General features: G+C 35.2%; 1 protein-coding gene across 2 annotated transcripts in view; it reads right to left on the bottom strand.

The window, feature by feature from the left end:
• Positions 1-12,716, bottom strand: part of LOC126881873 (anillin-like) — a 136,175-nt gene that overhangs the window by 100,929 nt on the left and 22,530 nt on the right. For both annotated transcript variants that reach the window (XM_050646521.1, XM_050646522.1), the window contains exon 5: positions 6,379-6,563. In XM_050646521.1, coding sequence (XP_050502478.1) covers positions 6,379-6,563 — 185 coding nt within the window. The remainder of the gene's footprint in view (positions 1-6,378; positions 6,564-12,716) is intronic.

The raw sequence follows: 12,716 nt of genomic DNA, 5'->3' as shown, positions 1-12,716 counted from the left end.
TTAATTACCACGGCGTCAGAAAATTTTTAAAATAAACAATAATTTTTGGTGCTACGCGCAGGACAGCGGTGTTCGATTCACACAAGTTGATTTCCACCAAAATTTCTTCCAATCTTTATCTAATATATTATTTTCTTACTCTATATTTTGTTATATTTTAATATTTTAATTCCACAAAAATCAAAATAATTTTATTATTGTTTGTGAAATATTGTTTAAACAATTGCATGTGTTTAAAAATAATAAACTTTTATTATTTAAGTTAAAATATATGAACAAAGAAAGTTTTTGCTAATAAAAGTGTTATTTCAAAGGATAGAGTATGTGTTTCTATTTTGCAATAAACAAATTTATTTATTTATATCGAAATGTAATAAAAATTAAAATGTATCAATCATTATCAAAGGTCATTGGAATGCCCAATCAGAGCAAACTGTCCGCTGTCCTGCGCGTAGCACCAATAATTAATGTTTATTTAAAAAAATTCCTGACGCCGTGGTGTTAATCGATTTTAATTTTGCAAAATTGCAAATGAAAGGTACAGTACACTTCTATAAGCAAAAAAATTTTCAACTTGCTATCTGCTTTATTTTCAGTCCTGTAACATTTTGAAAAAATGAATTTTTTTTACGAAAGCTGGATTGCAAAATTTATTTTGCAAAATCTATTGAACCGATCTTAATGAAATTTACAGTATTGTTTTACTGTATCATAATGTTTTTCAGGGTGAAATGTGAAGGTCCTAAGTGTAGCATAAATGGTTGAAAAACGTAAAATGCGAATACTTGTTTTTGTATGTTTTTTTCACAATTATTGCTATTTTGCAACAAGGGTGACTATTTTTTAAATTTTTAACCAATTCTGTATTATAGAAAATTTAATTACGCAACTTTTATGTCACTACAACTTTTCTCGGAAATGAATACTTTTAAAGTTATAATCAAAAAACCAAGAAAAAAATCGAATTTTTCCTTAATTTTTTGACATTTTGATTATTTAAACAATGTTCCGGACCTTTTTGAGAGGGAGGATAACTCAAATATTATTATTTGATTTAATTTGAAGCAATTACTACAAAAACATTTGAGTCACCTCTCAACGTCCAAATGTACTAATATTTTTACAGATGCGCCCTGGTCTAGTTGTCCTGTCGGCCTTTTAGTCCAGGAACCGAAGCTTTTCACCTCGCAATTTTTACAGAATGGATCGATTTGCTTGAAAATTTGAGAATAAGTAGTGGATAGTCCAAGGATCAAAATCTATATGATACCGAAAGGCGCTTTTACCATGGGGGTGGTTGCCACCCCATTTCGGGGGTGGAAATTTTTTATTATATTTTGATCACAAAAGTTGGTAAAAACATTCATTCTAAGTAAAAAACGTTCTATACATTTTTTTGATAAAATTAGTAGTTTTCGATTTATTCGCTATCGAAAGTGTTAGTGTTATATCGAAAAAATCAATGTTTTTATTTGTTTTTCTGCTAATAACTCCAAAAGTTTTCGATTTATCAAAACAACTTTACTTAATAAAAATGTACCTTTTGAAAAAATACATAAAACCGTTTTTCTTAATTTCCTTTAAGACCAATAGCAATTAATAGAGCTATAGTTTATTATATGTTAGCTCTTCTTCGTCAAATGCTAAATATTGTAGTTTCAAAGTCAAAAGACGGAAAAACTATGCATTTTTTGAGGACAACTTGTTTAAACTAATTTAAAGTAGGTATTTAAAAATCTCTATCTCTAGAAATAAAACAAAGGTCTCTAGCTCAAAAATTAAGTGACTTATAATGAAAAGAATGTCAGTCCCTATTTTTTTCAGCGAAAAAGTGATAGGAAGCAACTCCCTAATCACCACCCTAATTACAATTCGTCATTGACCTTATTTGGTCTTCTTTATTTATGTATTATTAATAGGCTCTAGAAGTTTGACCGGTTTATAATGATTAGTTTTTAAAAAAATGGAGTTAAAAGCGAATAACGAATTTTTGTAGTTTGGAAAAAATGTTCTTTTCTTCAGAATAGACAGATTAGAATCAGAGATAGAAAAAAATGTTTAAATATGAAATTGTAGCTTATTTAATTCCCAAGAACATGATTTGCAAAAAATTTTTCCACGGCAAAAATTAAGTGAGCTATTGACAATTAAAACTTGTAACAACATGCAAAAACCACCTTTACCAACCCTCTCAAAGTCACCTCTTTTTGCGACTGAGCATTTTAAAAAGATTTAATATCAATAGGCTTAAAGATCATGCAAAAACCTACAAAATTATTTTTTACAAAACTTGCTAAGATAAAAAATAAAAAAGTTACGGTTAAAAAATCAATATATTTTTTTGAAAAAAAAGGAGAAATCCAGTTGGAAGCATAATAATGTCAGTTAGCGGTGTTTTTGGTCATTGACCTTATTTACTCTTCTTTGTTTATGTATTATTAATAGATTCTAGAAGTTTGACTGGCTTAGAATGATAGTTTTTATAAAACTGGAGTTAAAAGCGAATAACGAATATTTGTAGTTTGGTAAAAAATCACATTTTCTTCAGAATAGAAAGATTAGCATTAGAGATACGAAAAAATGTTTAAATATGAAATTGTAGGTTATTTAATTTCCAAGAAGCCGATTTAAAAAAAATTTTTCTACCGCAAAAATTGAGTGAATCGTAAATGAGCCTATATAAAAAAACATTGATTTTTTCGATATAAAACTAACACTTTCGATAGCGAATAAATCGAAAACTATTAATTTTATCAAAAAAATTTATAGAACACTTTTTGCTTAGAATGAATGTTTTTATCAACTTTTGCAGTCAAAATATAATATAAAATTTCCACCCCCGAGATGGGGTGGCAACCACCGCCATGGTTAAAGCGCCTTTCGGCATCATATAGATTTTGATCCTTGGATTATCCACTACTTATTCTCAAATTTTCAAGCAAATCGATCCATTCTGTAAAAATTGCGAGGTTTTGTCCTATATTAAGCTTCATTACTTGGACTATTTTTCAGTCAAAAACTTCTCTGACTATGGCATCTTCCTCTCGCCTGATTACATGCCCTATCCATCTAAGGCGTGCTACCTTATTGAAATTTAAAACGTCAGGTTCTCTAAAACTTTTATACAACTCATAGTTGTAACGCCTGCGCCACAAACCTTGTTCTTTTATCCCTTCATATATTCTTCTTAGGATATTTCGCTCAGAACGTTTGAGCAGTTCCTGATCATTATGTGTAAGTGCAAGTATAAAATACAATTTTTGAAATTACGAAGTCCCTATATTCAAGTTCAAACCTTCTTCTATCAGATTTTTGGCATATTTTATTCTGAAACATTGTTTTTTATTTGTTAGTGAAGCGCTTATGAGAGGAAGGGCTGCATTAACAAATAAAAAAATATTTTAAAATGAAATAAACCAAAATTACTTATTGGCAATTGATAAAATATAGACCTGGATCCCGCGTAAGAAAAAAAAGTTGATTAATAGCAAGCTGAAAATTTGTTAATAGCTTAACGGTGTCTAGTCGGACAAACATTGATGCACGGGAACACTGGAACAGCGGAAGTTTTAACGGTGGAACATGATAAACGTGTCGTCCTGACAAATTTATGATGGTAAAAAATAGCAAGTTGTTTTTAAGTTTATTCAATAGCCAACGTTATATAATATATGAAAAAATGTTTGTCCGACAAAAAGGTTGGGCATTTTAACGAGTCCGACACGTAGAACATGTCACATCACAGGAACTATGTTGGTGATGAATAGCAGTCTGATTTTTGCATGAGAGTTTAATGAAAGGTTAAAAAAGCAATTGGAAGTTCTGTCGGACAAAATTAATGGGAAATTTTCCTAGTCGGACATTCTAAACATGTAAGATATAGACAAAAATGTTGGTGATAAATAGCAAGCTAATTTTGATTTGTTTATGTACAAATTATATTTTGTAACGCAAAAAGTTATATGTCGGACAAAAAGTTTGGGCAAATCTAAGGAAATAAATAAAAAACATTTTTTCAGAATGACTTAGTCACATATTGATAAAGCTATTTTAGTTGTATATTATTATTTATATTCACATATTTGCATGTGCATATATATACATGCACACTCCAAAAACAGTGAGGTAAGTATCAATGCATGTATATATTGCAAAACAATTATTTTTTGGGTGGAGTTTGTTCTAGATATTCTCAAAATGACAATAAAAAATGTCAAAGAACATGTGAAAGCAATCTCTTAGGGTTTTCTAATTAGGCGCATCAGAAAATACGGAAAATTTCCTACAAAAAACGTTGTATACATCTTTTTCCATACTCAAATCTTAACCCTGTAAACGACATTGAAAAATGTGAAGAGTCTAAAACTTTGGTGCTTATAAGAATAGACGTAAATATGACACATTATGATTAGAAGTATGTATTATAAGGCTGCATTTGTCAGTGTGACACTTTGTGCTATACAAACTAGTATTTGAAAGTACATGGTCTCTGAGTTTCTGTTTGCCACGTGTGTTGGAAATTAAATTTTATATTAACTATGGAGTGTTTTTGTGTCTATTTTTGAGTGTCAACAGTTTAAATTTTAAGTCGCCAAATCAAAAGTGAAACCATTCAACGGAACATTTTTGAGTGATTTTCGAACATTTTACAAAGTTAGTAAAATACTTGGTCATCAATTCAATGATATTCAGTTGCCAGATAATTGTGAAAATTCTATTGAATATCATTCTTCGTGCTATAATGCTTTGCTTGATTGAAAAAGGGTACCTAAATAAATTATTACTAAAATTGTATAACGTAATTTTTCTCAACTTTCTACAAATGAAATAATAATGTAATTAATATGTCACATGGCTAGAAATAATTTGCTGCCAAAATAAATCGATTAGTTTAAATTTGAAGTTACGATTGCAATTTATTCTGAATTATTGTCAAAAGTGACAGTTTTTCTTAAATGGAAATGTATTCATAGACATAAGGGTAGACAGGGAATACAGTGCAAAAAGTCGATAGGTGGTCTATCTATCTCTTTTAACCAAGCGATCCGCGCATGTGGCAGACAAAGATAGCTAGACCACTCAATCCATAATATAATTTGCCTGATCTACTATAAATGTATTACAGTGAGGTATCTAAATGATGTTGAGATAAATCGAAAGATATCGATTGTAATTGATTGCAGGTACTTTTGACATAGAATAATCACCCCTTATTGAAATTTCAAAAATTATTTTTTTAAATTGTCCGACTACAAAATCTACCCCTTATTTTTTTCCGACAACAGTCATTCTTGGTAAGGAATAATTTACTTAATTAAATTTCGTCTTTGTCGGAAAGCTATTTATCACCAGCATTTTTGTCTATATCTTACCTGTTTAGAATGTCCGACTACGAAAACTTCCCATTAATTTTGTCGGACAGAACTTCCAACTGCTTTTTTAACCTTTCATTAAACTCTCATGCAAAAATCAGACTGCTATTCATCACCAACATAATTCCTGTGATTTGACATGTTCTACGTGTCGGACTCGTTAAAATGCCCAACATTTTTGTCGGACAAACATTTTCTCATATATTACATAACGTTGGCTATCGAATAAACTTAAAAACAACTTGCTATTTTTCACAATCATAAACTTATCAGGACGACACGTTTATCATGCTCCACAGTTAAAACTTCCCCTGTTCCAGTGTTCCCGTGCATCAAAGTTTGTCCGACTAGACACCGTTAAGCTATTAACAAATTTTCAGCTTGCTATTAATCAACTTTTCTTTCTTACGCGGGATCCAGGTCTAATAAGGTTTGAACTTGAATTTCACAAATATTATTTTTTACTTTTGTTTTTAAACCTTCAAAATCGTAATTTTTTGTTTTTTTTTCAGTTTAAATTGTTTATACTTAAATTGAAAACAGTTAACTTTAGAGAAAAATTACAAAAGACCTATTTTGTTCCCTATATCCAAATAATCCAAAGAACCTAAAATAATGTCTACCCGGTCCCAAAAATTTGATTTTTATAATTAGTTTTATTTTTTTTAATAAATGTAGCAACTCCGGGGGGGGGGACATGAACTTTTTTAGTCTATGGGAAAATTTGTAGATTTTAAGGCACTTTTCATACACTTTTGAGTGCCATGAAGACATTCAAAACTTATCACTATTAAAGTATTTTTATTTGTCTAGCAACGAAAAATCAGCAAATTTTTTACATTCTCAGAGGAGGCCATGGCCCCTCTCTGGATCCGCCCTTGAGGCCACCCCTTCTCGAGGGAAACTACGACTTTTGACACCATTCACACAGAAAGGGTTAAAAAAACTGAGGAATATATAGAATATTATAGAATTACTTAATATTTCAAATTTTCATAATACTTACAGGATGTATATCATCCTCCCATTGATTTATAGTCTCAGCTAAATGCATCAAACTACTTAAACCTTTTTTGGGTGCCTTTGAACAGGGTGTTTTGTGATTTGGTTTATTGACAGTTACTTCAGCTGCAGAATAAAATTTTTCTTCTGTCTTATGAATTGGAGAAGATATCTCTGCTTCCTCTCCTCCTTAAATAATACAGTAATTCACAATAACACAAATATAAAAGCAATTAAATACTGGGGACATATTCATGCTAAGTAATTTTAAAAGAGGAAACTATGTTCACAGTTCTTATTTGTTCTTCTTCCTATAGGGCTTTTCAACACTTCTAATTTATTTTGGGGTTCTATCATATGTCGTATAATCCTTGTATAATATTAATACACAACATATGACAGAAGCCCGAAACAATTAAGAAGTGTTGAAATGCCCTATTGACAGGTATATGCCTGTTTCAATATAGGTTTTTGCCTTAATTGGTGTTATACACATATGTCCAAAAGTTTGGAATATTGGAATATTTCGTCTTTTTATTGATTTTTATATATAAACTTTTCTGAATAATTAAACATCATTTTGTTTCAATTCTTAACAATACTAAATAAATCTCAAAACCAAATAAACGATATGCAAAAAAAATTATTTATTCTCTTGGAGTAAAAATCTAAAGCCGGGCTCAAACGACTGGTGTACTTGGCGAATAATCGTTACTTGCGTTACTTACTATGTCTTTTGAAAGGGTTACTAGAACAATTCTTTGACAATTAATAGTAGTATTAACATTATCCAGATTTAGCCATACGGCCCGCACTCCCTCTAAGGGGAAAATTCACTCATCCCAGATACCTAGGGTATCAAAAGGATTGAGCTCTGGTGGGACTCATTCCGTGTTATCGAGCCCTAGGTGACTTGGTACGCCGGAGTATCTCCCAAAAATTTTCGCACGCATCTGGAGGTCGAGAGTAGCACAGCTTTCTGCATAGTCTTGTAAAGATGTTCATTTAGACCCAGCTTTTTGATGTTTTCTATGAGGTTCTTTGGAATGACTCCAATAGTAGAAAGAATAATAGGTATTGTCTGGGTACTTTCCATTCTCCATTGTCTCCTTATTTGTATTTCGAGATCTCTATACTTGGCGATCTTTTCGTTGTGCTTAACACGCAGATTATTGTTGTTAGGTATTGCCACCTCATTTAATTAACATTATTAGTATTAGTGTTTGACAAATAGTACAATAATTGTACTAGTAACCCACGCACACAGCATTGGCAGTATACGCAAGTGACGATTATTCGCCAAGTACACGAGTCGTTTGAGTCCGGCTTTAGAAAATACAACAACTTACTGTGACGAGTTTCTAACTGAGGCCGGCCCTGCCCCTAGCAGTCACAAACAACGGGGCCACGTCATTGACGAGTAATTTCTCCGCTAAGCCAGAGTATTCCCGATGATGGGCGGAGACATGTCTCAGGCATTCGAAATGTTCTCGAAGCAGAGCCGTATCTATATAAGCGGAGGATTTTTAAGCAGAGGTGGTCAGTTAATATTTTACCATCGCGTGAATTATTGTAACGTGGCGATCGGGTTATTGAAATGTATATATTTTTTTAAAAGTAGATAAATAATATTTGTAAATGAATTAAATAAGTTAGAAAGTGTAACATAAATTAGATATTGTTGTAAACTTAAGTGTTAAATTGTACGTGTTATAAATTAAACAATTTCAAGTAAGTCTTTTATTTATTTAATAATAATTAAAAGTCAATTCGCGTAACAATGGTGCAGAAGTGAGGATACTTGAAATAAATGAAATCAACGTAAAAATTTTCGGTTTAAATAGAGTGTGGAACCTTTAAAAATAAATAAAATATAAATCGTAATAAATAAAGTGTGTGACAATGTCTTCACAACATAAGAAAATCACTGACTTGATCGTTAAGGAGCTCCGCAACCAGTTAGAGGAGAGAGACATGGACACTACTGGGAAAAAGGCTGATCTAGTCGAACGTCTAAAGAACGCTCTTCAAGAAGAGGGTCAAGATCCAGAAACCTATTTGTTTGAAGACAAGCATGCTGCTGTGATCTCGTCGATTTCGAAAGTTTCCTCCGATGTTTCTAAAGTTTCGACAGACATTACATCGCTAGAGAACAAAGTTTCAACAGAGATCACATCGTTAGAGAAAAAGGTTTCTAGTGAAATTTCCCAAGTTTCCTCGGATGTTTCGAAAGTTTCCTCCGATGTTTCTAAAGTTTCGACAGACATTATATCGTTAGAAAAGAAAGTTTCTAGTGAAATTTCGAAAGTTTCGGGTGATATTTCATCCCTTGAAAGCAAGATGACTAATGAGATCTCTAAAGTCACGTCGGATTTTGACGACAAGATATCGTCCATAAAATCTACTTTTGAAGAAAAGATCAAGGAAATAGAAAAGAAACTGGAGGAAACTGAAAAAGTGGACAAAGTGGTGGAACCCATCTTAACAGACATTAAAGATGATGAAACGAAATACAAATTGGAGCCACGGTCGATAGTTGAAGGGAGTGTGAGTCTTGCTCGTGTTAAGGTGCCAAATTTCGACGGAAAGTCTTCCTGGAACAGTTATGTGAAACAGTTCGAAGCAGGTGCAAGAGCGAACGGATGGTCTGAAAAAGACAAAGCTGTAAACCTGGTTATTGCTCTTCGAGGAGAGGCTTTAGATGTACTTGAGACCATAGCAGTAGAGGAAACTAATGATTATGAACAACTTATGAAGAGACTAAACATGCGCTATGGGCAGGAACATTTGGAGTATGTCTATCAGGCGCGGCTTAAAAATCGACGACAAAAGAAAGATGAAGCTCTTCAAGAATACGAGGTCGATATTGCCAGGTTAGTACGGTATGCATATCCAACAGCTCCCGAAGACATGATGGAAAAGTTGGCTGTTCAAACATTCATTGATGGCCTTCGTGATCATGAAATGCAAAGAACACTGCGGTTAGCTCGTCACAAGACGCTGGTCGATGTCTTGTCTGCCGCCCTCGAATACGAATCAGCTACCCAGGCCTCTGGCGGGTACAGTAAAGTTACGACCGTGAAAGAGGAAGAGGATGAAGACAAACTTGACCAGCTGGTAAATATGGTGAAAGGCTTTACATCGAAGAAAACGAAGACCATGAATTGCTGCAATTGTGGTGAAAAGGGGTACGCACGGAGTTTAAGGAAGAATGCAAATCAAGAAACTCACCAGCAGGAAATAAGAGAACGCACAGACCCTAGGGGGGCAGCCTCGACTGAGAACTCCTCTAAAGACCATCTAATACTAATAGCTTCTTTGAAATGTCGTGAAGATAATGTATATGTAGATGGAGAAATAAATGGTAAAAATTATACATTGTTGGTGGATACCGGAGCGACCAGGACCATTATACGACCGTCAGTTATAAACAGTCATAAGAAACTCTTACCAACGAGGTTGCGACTGCGGACTGCCACAGGTGAAAATGCCAACATCCACGGAGAAATCCAGATACAATTGGGGATTGGAGCAGAAAAGTTCGTCCATACTGTCATAGTTGCAGACATCGAAGAAGATGTTATATTAGGAATGGACGTAATGAATTTGCGTGGATTTCAATTGGATTTTAAGAACAGGGTAATCAAAGTTGGCAACGAGGAGGTATTTCTTCATCCACATGATGACAGCACTATGCTAGCAGCTATTAGAGAAGATACAGTTGTGCCTGCGAGGAGTGAAACGATCATCGTAGCGCGGCTACAGGGAATTGTAGAAGAAGGAACACCTGTTATGATGGAGCCATGGAACCACGACCAGGAGGTTGGCCGAGAAATCATAATTGGAAAGGAATTGGTTACTTCTGCTAAAGAAATTCCCGTGAGATTGATTAATATCAATGACTACCCAGTGACCATCAAGAAGGAGACAAAAGTAGGAACTTGTGTACCCGTGACGTCCATAATCCGTCAGACGACAACATCAGATAATTCCAACGATAAGTTCAACCAAATGGTTGCAGTTGCAGGCCAATCTCTAAATCAAATGAAAAAAAGGAAATTAAGGGAATTTCTTAGGCAATATCGTGACATATTCGTACCGAAGGGAGGAAAGACAGGAAGAACGACAGTTGTCAAACATAAAATTAACACTGGTACCGCTAGGCCAATTCGTCAATCAGCTCGACGATTACCACAGGCGAAGAGAGAGGAAGCTGAAAGGATTGTTCAAGAAATGAAGAAAGACGGGGTGATAGAAACTTCTACGAGCCCATGGGTCTCTCCGGTGGTCCTGGTCAAGAAGAAAGATGGAACTACGAGGTTTTGTGTGGACTACCGTTTGTTGAACAATGTTACCAAGAAAGATAGTTATCCTCTGCCTCGGATCGACGACACGTTGGACACATTAGCTGGAAGTAAATTGTTTTCTACGTTGGACTTGAAGTCTGGATATTGGCAGGTAGAAATGTATCCAGTGGACAAGGAGAAGACGGCCTTCACGACAGGATCTGGATTATGGGAATTCAACGTTATGCCGTTTGAACTCTGTAATGCTCCTGCGACATTTGAGAGGCTTATGGAAAATGTGTTGAGAGGGTTATCTTGGAAGACGTGCCTGGTGTATTTAGACGACATAATCGTTTTGGGGGAGACGTTTGAAGACCACCTGAAGAATTTAGAAAACGTTTTTAATCGACTTAAAGCTGCCCAGTTAATGTTGAACCCCAAGAAATGCCAGCTATTTCAAAGTAAAGTCAATTATCTAGGCCATATAGTCAGCAAAGAAGGAGTGGCCGTGGATAAAGGAAAAATCGATTCCATTAAGGAATGGCCGGAACCAACTGATAAACATCAAGTAAGAAGTTTTCTGGGACTATGTACTTACTACCGGAGATTCATTAAGAAGTTTGCAGATATCGCTAAGCCATTAACGCGACTTACAGAGGAAGCAAGGGATTATTGCTGGGATAGAGACTGCCAAACAGCCTTTGAAACTTTGAAGAGGCATTTAATTACAGCGCCAATATTAGGGTATCCACTGCCAGAAGGAGAGTTCATCTTAGATACGGATGCAAGTAATGTGGGAATTGGAGGAGTGCTGTCGCAGATCCAAGGAGGACAGGAACGAGTCCTTGGATATTTTAGTAAAGTGCTTTCAAAACCTGAACGAAATTATTGCGTCACGAGAAGAGAACTTCTAGCAGTAGTAAAATCAGTGGAACACTTCTATCAATACCTCTACGGAAGGAAGTTTCTAATCCGAACCGACCATGCCGCCCTTAAATGGTTAATGCAGTTTAAGAATCCAGAGGGTCAGATAGCCAGATGGATTGAACGACTTCAAGAATATGATTTTAAGATCGAGCATCGAGCCGGAGTTAGCCACAGGAACGCTGATTCTCTATCTAGAAGACCGTGTCCAGCAGAATGTTCCCATTGCAACAAAACAGAGTCAAAAGAAGCAGCAGTACTAAGAACAACAGTGGTCAACGACGAGTGGACGCCTACCAAGATCAAGGAAGAACAAGAAAAAGATCCAGTTTTACAGAAGATTCGAAAATGGAAAGAAGAAAATCATCGACCATCTTGGCAAGAAATATCAAGCCTAGGCTCAGTAGTTAAGACGTATTGGGCCCAGTGGGACTCATTTATCTTGGAAGACAGCTTGCTTACACGAGTAATAGAAAATGATGATGGTTCAGTGAGGAGAACACAGTTGGTGATTCCAAAGAGCAGAGTAGCCGAAGTACTTCGTCAGTTACACGACAGTCCATCAGGAGGGCATTTTGGTGTAAAGAAGACCCTTCAGAGAATTCGGGAACGATTTTATTGGATGAATAGTTCCGACGATGTGAAGGACTGGTGTAAGAAATGTACTACCTGTGCTACAAGTAACGGACCCTACCGGAAAAGAAAGGCTCCTATGAGACAATACAATGTTGGAAGTCCGTTTGAAAGAATAGCTTTGGATATTGCCGGGCCATTTCCAGAAAGTGACAATGGATGCAAATACATGTTGGTGGTAATGGATTACTTCACGAAGTGGGTGGAGATCTACGCAATTCCAGACCAGAAGGCCGCCACTATTGCAGATGTGTTAATCAAAGACTGCATCAGCCGATTTGGAGTACCTCTGGAGATCCATAGTGACCAAGGAAGGAACTTTGAGAGCGATCTATTTCAAGGAATCTGTGGTAAACTAGGCATGAAGAAGACAAGGACCACGGCCTATCACCCGCAATCGGATGGAATGGTGGAGCGTATGAATAGGACAGTCGGCAAGTATTTGACAAAGATGGTGTCCAATCATCAACGAGACTGGGACCAGTACCTTCCGTTCTTC

This window comes from Diabrotica virgifera, chromosome 3 (assembly GCF_917563875.1).
Source record: "Diabrotica virgifera virgifera chromosome 3, PGI_DIABVI_V3a".
In the NCBI taxonomy this organism is placed as follows: Eukaryota; Metazoa; Arthropoda; class Insecta; order Coleoptera; family Chrysomelidae; genus Diabrotica; species Diabrotica virgifera.
This window is presented reverse-complemented; position numbering and strand designations above follow the sequence as displayed.